This window comes from Pavona decussata, unplaced genomic scaffold (genome assembly GCF_977016875.1).
Source record: "Pavona decussata unplaced genomic scaffold, jaPavDecu1.1 SCAFFOLD_124, whole genome shotgun sequence".
NCBI classification, from domain to species: Eukaryota; Metazoa; Cnidaria; class Anthozoa; order Scleractinia; family Agariciidae; genus Pavona; species Pavona decussata.
This window is the reverse complement of record NW_028145538.1, coordinates 2,212,501-2,231,175: the sequence shown is the minus strand read 5'-3', so window position 1 is coordinate 2,231,175 and position 18,675 is coordinate 2,212,501. Positions and strand designations below refer to the sequence as shown.

The 18,675-nt window shown below is 42.2% G+C and overlaps 6 protein-coding genes across 12 annotated transcripts in view; 1 reads left to right on the top strand and 5 right to left on the bottom strand.

Moving 5' to 3' along the window:
* The window catches only part of LOC146469427 (epithelial sodium channel subunit alpha-like), a 91,241-nt gene that overhangs the window by 69,183 nt on the left and 3,383 nt on the right, over positions 1-18,675 (top strand). For all 7 annotated transcript variants that reach the window (XM_085123470.1, XM_085123464.1, XM_085123465.1 and 4 more), the window contains 2 exons: positions 17,477-17,534; positions 18,557-18,633. In XM_085123470.1, coding sequence (XP_084979596.1) covers positions 17,477-17,534; positions 18,557-18,633 — 135 coding nt within the window. The remainder of the gene's footprint in view (positions 1-17,476; positions 17,535-18,556; positions 18,634-18,675) is intronic.
* LOC146469432 (uncharacterized) lies at positions 22-1,629 on the bottom strand. The gene has a single exon (XM_085123295.1). It carries the CDS (start codon positions 1,483-1,485, stop codon positions 22-24), a length of 1,464 nt encoding a protein of 487 aa, XP_084979421.1. The 5' UTR covers positions 1,486-1,629.
* Positions 3,713-5,320, bottom strand: LOC146469431 (uncharacterized). The gene has a single exon (XM_085123294.1). It carries the CDS (start codon positions 5,174-5,176, stop codon positions 3,713-3,715), a length of 1,464 nt encoding a protein of 487 aa, XP_084979420.1. The 5' UTR covers positions 5,177-5,320.
* On the bottom strand, positions 7,404-9,011 carry LOC146469430 (uncharacterized). The gene has a single exon (XM_085123293.1). It carries the CDS (start codon positions 8,865-8,867, stop codon positions 7,404-7,406), a length of 1,464 nt encoding a protein of 487 aa, XP_084979419.1. The 5' UTR covers positions 8,868-9,011.
* On the bottom strand, positions 11,095-12,702 carry LOC146469429 (uncharacterized). Its single transcript, XM_085123292.1, has one exon. It carries the CDS (start codon positions 12,556-12,558, stop codon positions 11,095-11,097), a length of 1,464 nt encoding a protein of 487 aa, XP_084979418.1. The 5' UTR covers positions 12,559-12,702.
* On the bottom strand, positions 14,786-16,393 carry LOC146469428 (uncharacterized). The gene has a single exon (XM_085123291.1). The coding sequence runs from the start codon at positions 16,247-16,249 to the stop codon at positions 14,786-14,788; it is 1,464 nt and encodes a 487-aa protein (XP_084979417.1). The 5' UTR covers positions 16,250-16,393.

The following is an 18,675-nucleotide window of genomic DNA, read 5'->3' as shown; positions in this document are numbered from 1 at the left end:
TTCACCACTCCCTTGAAACTGTCAAGTTAATCGTTGCATCCCGAATTCTAGGTCTGGTTCGCCACAAATAAGGCTTGCAAAACATCGTGCACATGGCGGGATTTCTCTTTGCTGCTCCCGCGGGATTTGAAAATTGAAATGAAAAATTCTCCAACGCACATTCATCATTTCCGTTTCACGTTCATCTACTAAGCCATTTTTAATATACATGAGCGGACGCTTTCCTGTGCAGAAGATTGGAGTATCAGCAGTCAGGGAAATATCCTTTGCAAAATGAGTTTTTGGTGCGGGTAAATGAACAACGTGTCCCTCTAACAAAAGCAGCAAGTCATGCCACGGGATGAGTTGGGGCGACCACCGGAAGTCATTTAAAAATATGCACTCGGCACTGTCAACTCCCACCCATGCAAAGCTCCCCGAAGCGGTGTTACAAAATGTATTATAGATCGCGGTTAGGGGATTAAACAAAAATGATTTGCCACAATTCGCAGCTCCTACTATCATAAGATTTCTGTACTTCCCCCTTCCTTTAATCAAGGCATCACTTACAGCTTCTCTAAAGACAGCTACGGGTAGGCCGTTGTTTTGAAGGACCTCTTTGGCGCAATCCAACCACTCCCCATTGCATCCCTCAGCACAATTTCCCTCTTTGGCTTCTTGCAATATGTCCATGCGGCTTTTCCTTGCACGAGCCAACTTTTTGGGTGCTGCTTGTATATCCCAGGCGGAATTAAGAATGTCCGCGACTACCTTTGGACTACGAGTGATTAGGAATTCTGCAAGATCCGTTTTTCCCGCTTCTTTCTGTTCAAAAGCTAAGGCTTGAAGCTCTGTTAAAGTTTTTATACCCGTTTCCACAATAATTTCCGAGACTTCGTACGGGGAAAGTCGCTTCTTTCGCCTCTTGCTGGCCAATGAGGTCACTTGGGGATTTTCCTCTGAGTCTTGCTCCGAATCGCTGTCTTCTTCTTCATTTTCGTCCAATGTACTTTTCGTGTGCTGAGAACGCCGTGCTCGACTCGCCGAGCTTGTTTGGGGTTCACGATTATGACCAAGATAAGGGTGATTTGGACTTTCTGTAAACTCGCGATCACATTTTGTGACATAACGCCACGCGCTGAAATAGTTGTGATGCTTGTTGGAAAAGTGAACTGAAATCCCGAATTCCTTCAATAGAAATTCCTTCGCCGATAACCAGCGTTGATTACGATCCAGTTTCAGTGCGAGATGATAATGTTCACCACCGTTCTTATGTTTCTCCCGACAGCAACACCACTGAACAACTCTCACTTTGCCTTGAGAAAATGCGGACACAACTGCTGAGGCGAAATTTTCCCGGGTTGGAAATTTAGTAATATCTGCCTGGCTATATGTCACCAAATAAACACTGCGTAGGTCACTTCTAAGGAGAGAATCTTCTGATAACGATTTACCCGGCTCCTCTGAACTTGATTCATCAATTTCATAGCTTTGCAAAAGATCCATAGTGTTGGTGGTTACTAACTTCACCGAACAATGGCAAAACAAGTGGCCAGAACGACACGCGAGTTGTTTATATCACGACCGGCGTGATCTATTTTTGGCTTGTTACATCTCTGCTAAATAAAACACTGACGTTAACGTACGCGTAACTTAAGAAACGCCGACAGGTGTGTCTAAACACGGCTCCCTGGAAGTTCAAAGTTTTTGAGTTCTGAGGAAATGGAAAAACATTGGCTAGCACAATCGTGGACAAAATGGTTAAGAAAACGTACCCTTCCAAGCGTTTCTACAAGTAAACAATCGAACGACCATATTTTCCCCGCCCCCCTCCCCCCAACTCAATGTTGTTTGGTGGGTCACGAACAGTTTCCCGGCAATCAGCACTTCCCAAATCAACATTGTATAGGGGGAGGGGGGGAGGGAGAAGTAACTTGTAGAAATTCGAGGGGTGGAATAGGAAATAATTGTTTTTGGTGGGCCGCGTTGAGATTTCTTAACGAGAATTGGCCACGATTGTAAAACAGACAAATTGTTAACAAACTGAGATCTAACCCTGCACAGAAACCCGGCCGGGTGATATATAATTGGACATTGGGTACTAATTAACGTCCAAGAATATTGCCGTTAATTGGTTCTAATTCGCGGAGATAATGGTGCACATTTATTACGCAAAGAGAGGCATTATCTCATCACTTCGCCATTTATACAATGGTTTTTACGGGCGCAATTGACTCGCAAAGAAAGGCGTATATTGGATATTTGGCGCGGGAGAAGATATTACCAGCCGTAGAGATAATGAAGCAATGCAACATTTCACTTGCATCGGTCTACATAATTCGAGACGAGTTCATATCGGTGAAACAGACCGGCCCGCATAAACGCGCAGGAGGACGTCCAAGCAAGTTATGCGCGCGCGACCAGAGAAAAATTATTCGCTGTTTGCGAGCGCTACGAAAAGAGGAAGGACATTTTTCTTCCAGTAGGATTATGGAACGGGCTGGTCTAAAGCCTAACGAGGTAAGCAGCAGGACTGTTAGGCGTTTTCTGCACAAGGAAGGCTACCACTACCTGCAGGCGCGTAAAAAAGGCTTGATGTCCGAGGATGACATGCGTCAACGTGTTCACTTTGCAAAGAACATAAAAAATAACCACTCTCGAGATATTTGGTGCAATACGGTTGCTTTCTATTTGGATGGTGTCAGTTTCTATTATAAAAGAAATCCGGCGGATCAAGCTAGAGCGCCACAAGGGAGAGTATGGAGGAGAGCGTGCGAAGGGCTTCTTCAGGGATGCACGGCTAAAGGATGCAAAGAGGGGAGTGGAGGTCGCGTTTTAAGATTAATGGTGGCCATTAGTTACGGTAAAGGAGTAATTGAGTGTCATGCATATGATAATCTGGAAAGCCGTTCATTTGCCTCTTTTATTAATGGAAAATTTGATTCTATGTTTGCAAGAGCAGACAAGAATGGCTCTCGCATGTTTGTACAAGACAACGCACCGAACCAGAATTCTGCTCTTGTTAGAAGAGTACTTAAAATGAAAAGGGCAAAACAATTATGTATACCGCCTCGCAGCCCTGACATAAATCCTATCGAGAATTTCTTTAATCTTGTTAAAAAAAAGCTGAGAAAACAGGCTCTAGAATTAAACATTACGCGTGAGACATTCGATGAATTTTCAACACGTGTAATTAGAACAATGTACAACTTTCCATCAGAGGTAATCGACAAGATTATAGACACTATGGATGGCCGTATGGATGCCATTATTACTGGAAAAGGACAACGCACTAAGTATTAATACTTGTATTCAATATACATTTATTGTTCTTGCAACTCGGGACACGAAAGCGGTCTTTTCTGACCAAGTAATAATCAGAAGATTACGTTACGCTAGTATTTTATTGTGTTACATAGTACAGCGTGCGTGACAGGCATGTCACAAATGTCAACAAATACATTCTACAAGAGAAAATGTGTCCATTTCTTGCCGTAACATCTATCTTTCTTCAGTTTGTTTACATATAACTCTTAATAACGCAAAAATACTTTAATTGCATACGATTAACAAGAAGACATTTAGCACTTTCAACGATTAACAACGATTAACAACGATTAACAGCAGTTTTGTATTAAAAGAAATGACTATCTATTCTTTTTACGAGCATTCGGTGTTAACCGTTGAAAACCTGTGTTAATCGTTGTTTTATTTCACCACTCCCTTGAAACTGTCAAGTTAATCGTTGCATCCCGAATTCTAGGTCTGGTTCGCCACAAATAAGGCTTGCAAAACATCGTGCACATGGCGGGATTTCTCTTTGCTGCTCCCGCGGGATTTGAAAATTGAAATGAAAAATTCTCCAACGCACATTCATCATTTCCGTTTCACGTTCATCTACTAAGCCATTTTTAATATACATGAGCGGACGCTTTCCTGTGCAGAAGATTGGAGTATCAGCAGTCAGGGAAATATCCTTTGCAAAATGAGTTTTTGGTGCGGGTAAATGAACAACGTGTCCCTCTAACAAAAGCAGCAAGTCATGCCACGGGATGAGTTGGGGCGACCACCGGAAGTCATTTAAAAATATGCACTCGGCACTGTCAACTCCCACCCATGCAAAGCTCCCCGAAGCGGTGTTACAAAATGTATTATAGATCGCGGTTAGGGGATTAAACAAAAATGATTTGCCACAATTCGCAGCTCCTACTATCATAAGATTTCTGTACTTCCCCCTTCCTTTAATCAAGGCATCACTTACAGCTTCTCTAAAGACAGCTACGGGTAGGCCGTTGTTTTGAAGGACCTCTTTGGCGCAATCCAACCACTCCCCATTGCATCCCTCAGCACAATTTCCCTCTTTGGCTTCTTGCAATATGTCCATGCGGCTTTTCCTTGCACGAGCCAACTTTTTGGGTGCTGCTTGTATATCCCAGGCGGAATTAAGAATGTCCGCGACTACCTTTGGACTACGAGTGATTAGGAATTCTGCAAGATCCGTTTTTCCCGCTTCTTTCTGTTCAAAAGCTAAGGCTTGAAGCTCTGTTAAAGTTTTTATACCCGTTTCCACAATAATTTCCGAGACTTCGTACGGGGAAAGTCGCTTCTTTCGCCTCTTGCTGGCCAATGAGGTCACTTGGGGATTTTCCTCTGAGTCTTGCTCCGAATCGCTGTCTTCTTCTTCATTTTCGTCCAATGTACTTTTCGTGTGCTGAGAACGCCGTGCTCGACTCGCCGAGCTTGTTTGGGGTTCACGATTATGACCAAGATAAGGGTGATTTGGACTTTCTGTAAACTCGCGATCACATTTTGTGACATAACGCCACGCGCTGAAATAGTTGTGATGCTTGTTGGAAAAGTGAACTGAAATCCCGAATTCCTTCAATAGAAATTCCTTCGCCGATAACCAGCGTTGATTACGATCCAGTTTCAGTGCGAGATGATAATGTTCACCACCGTTCTTATGTTTCTCCCGACAGCAACACCACTGAACAACTCTCACTTTGCCTTGAGAAAATGCGGACACAACTGCTGAGGCGAAATTTTCCCGGGTTGGAAATTTAGTAATATCTGCCTGGCTATATGTCACCAAATAAACACTGCGTAGGTCACTTCTAAGGAGAGAATCTTCTGATAACGATTTACCCGGCTCCTCTGAACTTGATTCATCAATTTCATAGCTTTGCAAAAGATCCATAGTGTTGGTGGTTACTAACTTCACCGAACAATGGCAAAACAAGTGGCCAGAACGACACGCGAGTTGTTTATATCACGACCGGCGTGATCTATTTTTGGCTTGTTACATCTCTGCTAAATAAAACACTGACGTTAACGTACGCGTAACTTAAGAAACGCCGACAGGTGTGTCTAAACACGGCTCCCTGGAAGTTCAAAGTTTTTGAGTTCTGAGGAAATGGAAAAACATTGGCTAGCACAATCGTGGACAAAATGGTTAAGAAAACGTACCCTTCCAAGCGTTTCTACAAGTAAACAATCGAACGACCATATTTTCCCCGCCCCCCTCCCCCCAACTCAATGTTGTTTGGTGGGTCACGAACAGTTTCCCGGCAATCAGCACTTCCCAAATCAACATTGTATAGGGGGAGGGGGGGAGGGAGAAGTAACTTGTAGAAATTCGAGGGGTGGAATAGGAAATAATTGTTTTTGGTGGGCCGCGTTGAGATTTCTTAACGAGAATTGGCCACGATTGTAAAACAGACAAATTGTTAACAAACTGAGATCTAACCCTGCACAGAAACCCGGCCGGGTGATATATAATTGGACATTGGGTACTAATTAACGTCCAAGAATATTGCCGTTAATTGGTTCTAATTCGCGGAGATAATGGTGCACATTTATTACGCAAAGAGAGGCATTATCTCATCACTTCGCCATTTATACAATGGTTTTTACGGGCGCAATTGACTCGCAAAGAAAGGCGTATATTGGATATTTGGCGCGGCAGAAGATATTACCAGCCGTAGAGATAATGAAGCAATGCAACATTTCACTTGCATCGGTCTACATAATTCGAGACGAGTTCATATCGGTGAAACAGACCGGCCCGCATAAACGCGCAGGAGGACGTCCAAGCAAGTTATGCGCGCGCGACCAGAGAAAAATTATTCGCTGTTTGCGAGCGCTACGAAAAGAGGAAGGACATTTTTCTTCCAGTAGGATTATGGAACGGGCTGGTCTAAAGCCTAACGAGGTAAGCAGCAGGACTGTTAGGCGTTTTCTGCACAAGGAAGGCTACCACTACCTGCAGGCGCGTAAAAAAGGCTTGATGTCCGAGGATGACATGCGTCAACGTGTTCACTTTGCAAAGAACATAAAAAATAACCACTCTCGAGATATTTGGTGCAATACGGTTGCTTTCTATTTGGATGGTGTCAGTTTCTATTATAAAAGAAATCCGGCGGATCAAGCTAGAGCGCCACAAGGGAGAGTATGGAGGAGAGCGTGCGAAGGGCTTCTTCAGGGATGCACGGCTAAAGGATGCAAAGAGGGGAGTGGAGGTCGCGTTTTAAGATTAATGGTGGCCATTAGTTACGGTAAAGGAGTAATTGAGTGTCATGCATATGATAATCTGGAAAGCCGTTCATTTGCCTCTTTTATTAATGGAAAATTTGATTCTATGTTTGCAAGAGCAGACAAGAATGGCTCTCGCATGTTTGTACAAGACAACGCACCGAACCAGAATTCTGCTCTTGTTAGAAGAGTACTTAAAATGAAAAGGGCAAAACAATTATGTATACCGCCTCGCAGCCCTGACATAAATCCTATCGAGAATTTCTTTAATCTTGTTAAAAAAAAGCTGAGAAAACAGGCTCTAGAATTAAACATTACGCGTGAGACATTCGATGAATTTTCAACACGTGTAATTAGAACAATGTACAACTTTCCATCAGAGGTAATCGACAAGATTATAGACACTATGGATGGCCGTATGGATGCCATTATTACTGGAAAAGGACAACGCACTAAGTATTAATACTTGTATTCAATATACATTTATTGTTCTTGCAACTCGGGACACGAAAGCGGTCTTTTCTGACCAAGTAATAATCAGAAGATTACGTTACGCTAGTATTTTATTGTGTTACATAGTACAGCGTGCGTGACAGGCATGTCACAAATGTCAACAAATACATTCTACAAGAGAAAATGTGTCCATTTCTTGCCGTAACATCTATCTTTCTTCAGTTTGTTTACATATAACTCTTAATAACGCAAAAATACTTTAATTGCATACGATTAACAAGAAGACATTTAGCACTTTCAACGATTAACAACGATTAACAACGATTAACAGCAGTTTTGTATTAAAAGAAATGACTATCTATTCTTTTTACGAGCATTCGGTGTTAACCGTTGAAAACCTGTGTTAATCGTTGTTTTATTTCACCACTCCCTTGAAACTGTCAAGTTAATCGTTGCATCCCGAATTCTAGGTCTGGTTCGCCACAAATAAGGCTTGCAAAACATCGTGCACATGGCGGGATTTCTCTTTGCTGCTCCCGCGGGATTTGAAAATTGAAATGAAAAATTCTCCAACGCACATTCATCATTTCCGTTTCACGTTCATCTACTAAGCCATTTTTAATATACATGAGCGGACGCTTTCCTGTGCAGAAGATTGGAGTATCAGCAGTCAGGGAAATATCCTTTGCAAAATGAGTTTTTGGTGCGGGTAAATGAACAACGTGTCCCTCTAACAAAAGCAGCAAGTCATGCCACGGGATGAGTTGGGGCGACCACCGGAAGTCATTTAAAAATATGCACTCGGCACTGTCAACTCCCACCCATGCAAAGCTCCCCGAAGCGGTGTTACAAAATGTATTATAGATCGCGGTTAGGGGATTAAACAAAAATGATTTGCCACAATTCGCAGCTCCTACTATCATAAGATTTCTGTACTTCCCCCTTCCTTTAATCAAGGCATCACTTACAGCTTCTCTAAAGACAGCTACGGGTAGGCCGTTGTTTTGAAGGACCTCTTTGGCGCAATCCAACCACTCCCCATTGCATCCCTCAGCACAATTTCCCTCTTTGGCTTCTTGCAATATGTCCATGCGGCTTTTCCTTGCACGAGCCAACTTTTTGGGTGCTGCTTGTATATCCCAGGCGGAATTAAGAATGTCCGCGACTACCTTTGGACTACGAGTGATTAGGAATTCTGCAAGATCCGTTTTTCCCGCTTCTTTCTGTTCAAAAGCTAAGGCTTGAAGCTCTGTTAAAGTTTTTATACCCGTTTCCACAATAATTTCCGAGACTTCGTACGGGGAAAGTCGCTTCTTTCGCCTCTTGCTGGCCAATGAGGTCACTTGGGGATTTTCCTCTGAGTCTTGCTCCGAATCGCTGTCTTCTTCTTCATTTTCGTCCAATGTACTTTTCGTGTGCTGAGAACGCCGTGCTCGACTCGCCGAGCTTGTTTGGGGTTCACGATTATGACCAAGATAAGGGTGATTTGGACTTTCTGTAAACTCGCGATCACATTTTGTGACATAACGCCACGCGCTGAAATAGTTGTGATGCTTGTTGGAAAAGTGAACTGAAATCCCGAATTCCTTCAATAGAAATTCCTTCGCCGATAACCAGCGTTGATTACGATCCAGTTTCAGTGCGAGATGATAATGTTCACCACCGTTCTTATGTTTCTCCCGACAGCAACACCACTGAACAACTCTCACTTTGCCTTGAGAAAATGCGGACACAACTGCTGAGGCGAAATTTTCCCGGGTTGGAAATTTAGTAATATCTGCCTGGCTATATGTCACCAAATAAACACTGCGTAGGTCACTTCTAAGGAGAGAATCTTCTGATAACGATTTACCCGGCTCCTCTGAACTTGATTCATCAATTTCATAGCTTTGCAAAAGATCCATAGTGTTGGTGGTTACTAACTTCACCGAACAATGGCAAAACAAGTGGCCAGAACGACACGCGAGTTGTTTATATCACGACCGGCGTGATCTATTTTTGGCTTGTTACATCTCTGCTAAATAAAACACTGACGTTAACGTACGCGTAACTTAAGAAACGCCGACAGGTGTGTCTAAACACGGCTCCCTGGAAGTTCAAAGTTTTTGAGTTCTGAGGAAATGGAAAAACATTGGCTAGCACAATCGTGGACAAAATGGTTAAGAAAACGTACCCTTCCAAGCGTTTCTACAAGTAAACAATCGAACGACCATATTTTCCCCGCCCCCCTCCCCCCAACTCAATGTTGTTTGGTGGGTCACGAACAGTTTCCCGGCAATCAGCACTTCCCAAATCAACATTGTATAGGGGGAGGGGGGGAGGGAGAAGTAACTTGTAGAAATTCGAGGGGTGGAATAGGAAATAATTGTTTTTGGTGGGCCGCGTTGAGATTTCTTAACGAGAATTGGCCACGATTGTAAAACAGACAAATTGTTAACAAACTGAGATCTAACCCTGCACAGAAACCCGGCCGGGTGATATATAATTGGACATTGGGTACTAATTAACGTCCAAGAATATTGCCGTTAATTGGTTCTAATTCGCGGAGATAATGGTGCACATTTATTACGCAAAGAGAGGCATTATCTCATCACTTCGCCATTTATACAATGGTTTTTACGGGCGCAATTGACTCGCAAAGAAAGGCGTATATTGGATATTTGGCGCGGCAGAAGATATTACCAGCCGTAGAGATAATGAAGCAATGCAACATTTCACTTGCATCGGTCTACATAATTCGAGACGAGTTCATATCGGTGAAACAGACCGGCCCGCATAAACGCGCAGGAGGACGTCCAAGCAAGTTATGCGCGCGCGACCAGAGAAAAATTATTCGCTGTTTGCGAGCGCTACGAAAAGAGGAAGGACATTTTTCTTCCAGTAGGATTATGGAACGGGCTGGTCTAAAGCCTAACGAGGTAAGCAGCAGGACTGTTAGGCGTTTTCTGCACAAGGAAGGCTACCACTACCTGCAGGCGCGTAAAAAAGGCTTGATGTCCGAGGATGACATGCGTCAACGTGTTCACTTTGCAAAGAACATAAAAAATAACCACTCTCGAGATATTTGGTGCAATACGGTTGCTTTCTATTTGGATGGTGTCAGTTTCTATTATAAAAGAAATCCGGCGGATCAAGCTAGAGCGCCACAAGGGAGAGTATGGAGGAGAGCGTGCGAAGGGCTTCTTCAGGGATGCACGGCTAAAGGATGCAAAGAGGGGAGTGGAGGTCGCGTTTTAAGATTAATGGTGGCCATTAGTTACGGTAAAGGAGTAATTGAGTGTCATGCATATGATAATCTGGAAAGCCGTTCATTTGCCTCTTTTATTAATGGAAAATTTGATTCTATGTTTGCAAGAGCAGACAAGAATGGCTCTCGCATGTTTGTACAAGACAACGCACCGAACCAGAATTCTGCTCTTGTTAGAAGAGTACTTAAAATGAAAAGGGCAAAACAATTATGTATACCGCCTCGCAGCCCTGACATAAATCCTATCGAGAATTTCTTTAATCTTGTTAAAAAAAAGCTGAGAAAACAGGCTCTAGAATTAAACATTACGCGTGAGACATTCGATGAATTTTCAACACGTGTAATTAGAACAATGTACAACTTTCCATCAGAGGTAATCGACAAGATTATAGACACTATGGATGGCCGTATGGATGCCATTATTACTGGAAAAGGACAACGCACTAAGTATTAATACTTGTATTCAATATACATTTATTGTTCTTGCAACTCGGGACACGAAAGCGGTCTTTTCTGACCAAGTAATAATCAGAAGATTACGTTACGCTAGTATTTTATTGTGTTACATAGTACAGCGTGCGTGACAGGCATGTCACAAATGTCAACAAATACATTCTACAAGAGAAAATGTGTCCATTTCTTGCCGTAACATCTATCTTTCTTCAGTTTGTTTACATATAACTCTTAATAACGCAAAAATACTTTAATTGCATACGATTAACAAGAAGACATTTAGCACTTTCAACGATTAACAACGATTAACAACGATTAACAGCAGTTTTGTATTAAAAGAAATGACTATCTATTCTTTTTACGAGCATTCGGTGTTAACCGTTGAAAACCTGTGTTAATCGTTGTTTTATTTCACCACTCCCTTGAAACTGTCAAGTTAATCGTTGCATCCCGAATTCTAGGTCTGGTTCGCCACAAATAAGGCTTGCAAAACATCGTGCACATGGCGGGATTTCTCTTTGCTGCTCCCGCGGGATTTGAAAATTGAAATGAAAAATTCTCCAACGCACATTCATCATTTCCGTTTCACGTTCATCTACTAAGCCATTTTTAATATACATGAGCGGACGCTTTCCTGTGCAGAAGATTGGAGTATCAGCAGTCAGGGAAATATCCTTTGCAAAATGAGTTTTTGGTGCGGGTAAATGAACAACGTGTCCCTCTAACAAAAGCAGCAAGTCATGCCACGGGATGAGTTGGGGCGACCACCGGAAGTCATTTAAAAATATGCACTCGGCACTGTCAACTCCCACCCATGCAAAGCTCCCCGAAGCGGTGTTACAAAATGTATTATAGATCGCGGTTAGGGGATTAAACAAAAATGATTTGCCACAATTCGCAGCTCCTACTATCATAAGATTTCTGTACTTCCCCCTTCCTTTAATCAAGGCATCACTTACAGCTTCTCTAAAGACAGCTACGGGTAGGCCGTTGTTTTGAAGGACCTCTTTGGCGCAATCCAACCACTCCCCATTGCATCCCTCAGCACAATTTCCCTCTTTGGCTTCTTGCAATATGTCCATGCGGCTTTTCCTTGCACGAGCCAACTTTTTGGGTGCTGCTTGTATATCCCAGGCGGAATTAAGAATGTCCGCGACTACCTTTGGACTACGAGTGATTAGGAATTCTGCAAGATCCGTTTTTCCCGCTTCTTTCTGTTCAAAAGCTAAGGCTTGAAGCTCTGTTAAAGTTTTTATACCCGTTTCCACAATAATTTCCGAGACTTCGTACGGGGAAAGTCGCTTCTTTCGCCTCTTGCTGGCCAATGAGGTCACTTGGGGATTTTCCTCTGAGTCTTGCTCCGAATCGCTGTCTTCTTCTTCATTTTCGTCCAATGTACTTTTCGTGTGCTGAGAACGCCGTGCTCGACTCGCCGAGCTTGTTTGGGGTTCACGATTATGACCAAGATAAGGGTGATTTGGACTTTCTGTAAACTCGCGATCACATTTTGTGACATAACGCCACGCGCTGAAATAGTTGTGATGCTTGTTGGAAAAGTGAACTGAAATCCCGAATTCCTTCAATAGAAATTCCTTCGCCGATAACCAGCGTTGATTACGATCCAGTTTCAGTGCGAGATGATAATGTTCACCACCGTTCTTATGTTTCTCCCGACAGCAACACCACTGAACAACTCTCACTTTGCCTTGAGAAAATGCGGACACAACTGCTGAGGCGAAATTTTCCCGGGTTGGAAATTTAGTAATATCTGCCTGGCTATATGTCACCAAATAAACACTGCGTAGGTCACTTCTAAGGAGAGAATCTTCTGATAACGATTTACCCGGCTCCTCTGAACTTGATTCATCAATTTCATAGCTTTGCAAAAGATCCATAGTGTTGGTGGTTACTAACTTCACCGAACAATGGCAAAACAAGTGGCCAGAACGACACGCGAGTTGTTTATATCACGACCGGCGTGATCTATTTTTGGCTTGTTACATCTCTGCTAAATAAAACACTGACGTTAACGTACGCGTAACTTAAGAAACGCCGACAGGTGTGTCTAAACACGGCTCCCTGGAAGTTCAAAGTTTTTGAGTTCTGAGGAAATGGAAAAACATTGGCTAGCACAATCGTGGACAAAATGGTTAAGAAAACGTACCCTTCCAAGCGTTTCTACAAGTAAACAATCGAACGACCATATTTTCCCCGCCCCCCTCCCCCCAACTCAATGTTGTTTGGTGGGTCACGAACAGTTTCCCGGCAATCAGCACTTCCCAAATCAACATTGTATAGGGGGAGGGGGGGAGGGAGAAGTAACTTGTAGAAATTCGAGGGGTGGAATAGGAAATAATTGTTTTTGGTGGGCCGCGTTGAGATTTCTTAACGAGAATTGGCCACGATTGTAAAACAGACAAATTGTTAACAAACTGAGATCTAACCCTGCACAGAAACCCGGCCGGGTGATATATAATTGGACATTGGGTACTAATTAACGTCCAAGAATATTGCCGTTAATTGGTTCTAATTCGCGGAGATAATGGTGCACATTTATTACGCAAAGAGAGGCATTATCTCATCACTTCGCCATTTATACAATGGTTTTTACGGGCGCAATTGACTCGCAAAGAAAGGCGTATATTGGATATTTGGCGCGGCAGAAGATATTACCAGCCGTAGAGATAATGAAGCAATGCAACATTTCACTTGCATCGGTCTACATAATTCGAGACGAGTTCATATCGGTGAAACAGACCGGCCCGCATAAACGCGCAGGAGGACGTCCAAGCAAGTTATGCGCGCGCGACCAGAGAAAAATTATTCGCTGTTTGCGAGCGCTACGAAAAGAGGAAGGACATTTTTCTTCCAGTAGGATTATGGAACGGGCTGGTCTAAAGCCTAACGAGGTAAGCAGCAGGACTGTTAGGCGTTTTCTGCACAAGGAAGGCTACCACTACCTGCAGGCGCGTAAAAAAGGCTTGATGTCCGAGGATGACATGCGTCAACGTGTTCACTTTGCAAAGAACATAAAAAATAACCACTCTCGAGATATTTGGTGCAATACGGTTGCTTTCTATTTGGATGGTGTCAGTTTCTATTATAAAAGAAATCCGGCGGATCAAGCTAGAGCGCCACAAGGGAGAGTATGGAGGAGAGCGTGCGAAGGGCTTCTTCAGGGATGCACGGCTAAAGGATGCAAAGAGGGGAGTGGAGGTCGCGTTTTAAGATTAATGGTGGCCATTAGTTACGGTAAAGGAGTAATTGAGTGTCATGCATATGATAATCTGGAAAGCCGTTCATTTGCCTCTTTTATTAATGGAAAATTTGATTCTATGTTTGCAAGAGCAGACAAGAATGGCTCTCGCATGTTTGTACAAGACAACGCACCGAACCAGAATTCTGCTCTTGTTAGAAGAGTACTTAAAATGAAAAGGGCAAAACAATTATGTATACCGCCTCGCAGCCCTGACATAAATCCTATCGAGAATTTCTTTAATCTTGTTAAAAAAAAGCTGAGAAAACAGGCTCTAGAATTAAACATTACGCGTGAGACATTCGATGAATTTTCAACACGTGTAATTAGAACAATGTACAACTTTCCATCAGAGGTAATCGACAAGATTATAGACACTATGGATGGCCGTATGGATGCCATTATTACTGGAAAAGGACAACGCACTAAGTATTAATACTTGTATTCAATATACATTTATTGTTCTTGCAACTCGGGACACGAAAGCGGTCTTTTCTGACCAAGTAATAATCAGAAGATTACGTTACGCTAGTATTTTATTGTGTTACATAGTACAGCGTGCGTGACAGGCATGTCACAAATGTCAACAAATACATTCTACAAGAGAAAATGTGTCCATTTCTTGCCGTAACATCTATCTTTCTTCAGTTTGTTTACATATAACTCTTAATAACGCAAAAATACTTTAATTGCATACGATTAACAAGAAGACATTTAGCACTTTCAACGATTAACAACGATTAACAACGATTAACAGCAGTTTTGTATTAAAAGAAATGACTATCTATTCTTTTTACGAGCATTCGGTGTTAACCGTTGAAAACCTGTGTTAATCGTTGTTTTATTTCACCACTCCCTTGAAACTGTCAAGTTAATCGTTGCATCCCGAATTCTAGGTCTGGTTCGCCACAAATAAGGCTTGCAAAACATCGTGCACATGGCGGGATTTCTCTTTGCTGCTCCCGCGGGATTTGAAAATTGAAATGAAAAATTCTCCAACGCACATTCATCATTTCCGTTTCACGTTCATCTACTAAGCCATTTTTAATATACATGAGCGGACGCTTTCCTGTGCAGAAGATTGGAGTATCAGCAGTCAGGGAAATATCCTTTGCAAAATGAGTTTTTGGTGCGGGTAAATGAACAACGTGTCCCTCTAACAAAAGCAGCAAGTCATGCCACGGGATGAGTTGGGGCGACCACCGGAAGTCATTTAAAAATATGCACTCGGCACTGTCAACTCCCACCCATGCAAAGCTCCCCGAAGCGGTGTTACAAAATGTATTATAGATCGCGGTTAGGGGATTAAACAAAAATGATTTGCCACAATTCGCAGCTCCTACTATCATAAGATTTCTGTACTTCCCCCTTCCTTTAATCAAGGCATCACTTACAGCTTCTCTAAAGACAGCTACGGGTAGGCCGTTGTTTTGAAGGACCTCTTTGGCGCAATCCAACCACTCCCCATTGCATCCCTCAGCACAATTTCCCTCTTTGGCTTCTTGCAATATGTCCATGCGGCTTTTCCTTGCACGAGCCAACTTTTTGGGTGCTGCTTGTATATCCCAGGCGGAATTAAGAATGTCCGCGACTACCTTTGGACTACGAGTGATTAGGAATTCTGCAAGATCCGTTTTTCCCGCTTCTTTCTGTTCAAAAGCTAAGGCTTGAAGCTCTGTTAAAGTTTTTATACCCGTTTCCACAATAATTTCCGAGACTTCGTACGGGGAAAGTCGCTTCTTTCGCCTCTTGCTGGCCAATGAGGTCACTTGGGGATTTTCCTCTGAGTCTTGCTCCGAATCGCTGTCTTCTTCTTCATTTTCGTCCAATGTACTTTTCGTGTGCTGAGAACGCCGTGCTCGACTCGCCGAGCTTGTTTGGGGTTCACGATTATGACCAAGATAAGGGTGATTTGGACTTTCTGTAAACTCGCGATCACATTTTGTGACATAACGCCACGCGCTGAAATAGTTGTGATGCTTGTTGGAAAAGTGAACTGAAATCCCGAATTCCTTCAATAGAAATTCCTTCGCCGATAACCAGCGTTGATTACGATCCAGTTTCAGTGCGAGATGATAATGTTCACCACCGTTCTTATGTTTCTCCCGACAGCAACACCACTGAACAACTCTCACTTTGCCTTGAGAAAATGCGGACACAACTGCTGAGGCGAAATTTTCCCGGGTTGGAAATTTAGTAATATCTGCCTGGCTATATGTCACCAAATAAACACTGCGTAGGTCACTTCTAAGGAGAGAATCTTCTGATAACGATTTACCCGGCTCCTCTGAACTTGATTCATCAATTTCATAGCTTTGCAAAAGATCCATAGTGTTGGTGGTTACTAACTTCACCGAACAATGGCAAAACAAGTGGCCAGAACGACACGCGAGTTGTTTATATCACGACCGGCGTGATCTATTTTTGGCTTGTTACATCTCTGCTAAATAAAACACTGACGTTAACGTACGCGTAACTTAAGAAACGCCGACAGGTGTGTCTAAACACGGCTCCCTGGAAGTTCAAAGTTTTTGAGTTCTGAGGAAATGGAAAAACATTGGCTAGCACAATCGTGGACAAAATGGTTAAGAAAACGTACCCTTCCAAGCGTTTCTACAAGTAAACAATCGAACGACCATATTTTCCCCGCCCCCCTCCCCCCAACTCAATGTTGTTTGGTGGGTCACGAACAGTTTCCCGGCAATCAGCACTTCCCAAATCAACATTGTATAGGGGGAGGGGGGGAGGGAGAAGTAACTTGTAGAAATTCGAGGGGTGGAATAGGAAATAATTGTTTTTGGTGGGCCGCGTTGAGATTTCTTAACGAGAATTGGCCACGATTGTAGATATAGTCTTAGGTCGTCCGGCGAAGTCCTCCTTCAACCGCCCAGAATCAAGACTCTGCGTACGCTGGGTGATCGTAGCTTTACCGTAGCCGCACCAGCGCTCTGGAACAATTTACCAAACGCAGTTCGCTGCGCACAAAGTGTTCAATCTTTTAAGGACAGGGAAACTCATTTATTTCGTCAAGCCTTTGACCTTTATTGAGAATTGTATTTTAGCCATTGACCTTGCCATTGTAATTTTAAATTATATTTATTTAGGATATCTTTATTGTAAAGCGCGCGAGAGCATCTGTTTATGATTCGCGCGCTATATAAATAATAAATTATTATTATTATTATTATTATTATTATTATTATTATTATTATTATTATTATTATTATTATTATTATTATTATTAGTGAACTCCATCAAACTTCATGATTTTTTCAGAACTGTAGGTGGAAACAATAATGGCAATCATGACGTAATTCTCTCGTCTTATGACACCATTGCTTCCCGTAGTGGATCTAAGAGGAAACACGTTTGGACATACTATTTATCATCCAAGTTTTATAGTGAGAGGAGCTATGGAAGGGGCCGTAAGCCCTTTCCCTGGGCCACAGAAGACCATAAAAATTCTGGTCTAGCTTGAGGGACTTTTACGAGGATAGAATCCTTCCTTTCCTTCTTTGATCTTTAATTAAAGATTTGTTCTTTCTATCATTTTCTAGCCAAATTGTATTCCACACTAACATGCACATAACAGAATGGCCCTCCGACGTTCAACGGGTAAGTAAAGGGCTGTAGATTTGTTAACTTTTCTGTTTATACTGTATTGCTGTTATTAAAACTATTATCAGTGGCACCCAACTAGACTTTCAATACAGGAAAATTAAAATGTTATTCTTCGTCAGCGCAGATTGTTTTAGAATTCTCAAAAAGGCTTAAATTTGTAACCGAAAGTTTGTTGTTGTTGTTGTTTTTTTTCACCTGAAAAGGGAAGGAAACTTATTCTTCGAATTTCTGAGCTACTGCTGGCTTTCCTAAAATAATGGCTGCCCTTATTTCGCACTTTTAAACGAAATTTTTGCCGCGGAAAGCAAAGGAAATTAGATCTCCCGAGCTAGAAAAGTTTTATGAGACATTTTACCAAAGAAAATTCATGTTTTAGGTCACTATTTAGTTTAAATTTTCCCGGCAGCCAAGACCTCCACCGGAACCAACGAATGGGTGCCTCTGTTAAGATGGTGACAATCTCCAATAATGTAGAAGGATTCTTGTCATATCTTCAGTAACAAAGAAAAAGGCACAACGCTTTTAAATAAATCCATACCACAGATTTTTTCAGAAGTTTTATACCACATGTAAATTCCCAAAAGGCCTGCGGACCAGTGCCCCCATGACCATTATTTAGCTCACTTTTAACTGCTACCTGTTATCACTTTTGCTATCACAGTGAGATGAAATGACTTTTTCCGTCCTTTTTTTTAACTGACTACGGACACATAAAATAATGTTCACGTCACATGTATTCCTAAATAGGGTTGATATGCCACGTATTTTTCGAAAATCTTCTTGTATTTAATTTTTTAAGTGTAAACAAGTTTAAAAAGGTTATCGCAATAAGTTTTTATTTAACCTGAATATTATGGATTTAGCTCGAACGAAACGAACTCCCACAGCACATAATAGACTGAAAGATCTGTAGGTGATATTGCCTTGGTTAAACAGATTTGGCAGGTAAAGGCCTTTGCATAAGGTAGTTTACCAAAAAGGGACACGTTAATGTCAGGTCAATATTGCATCCATAGGGTATACTTTTCAATGAACTCGTTCAAGAGAATGCTGCCTATGAGAAGGAACGAGCAAACTTTAAAACCTTTGTTGAGTAAGTACTTATGCACTGAAAGGAGTTAATGCTTCTGGTTTA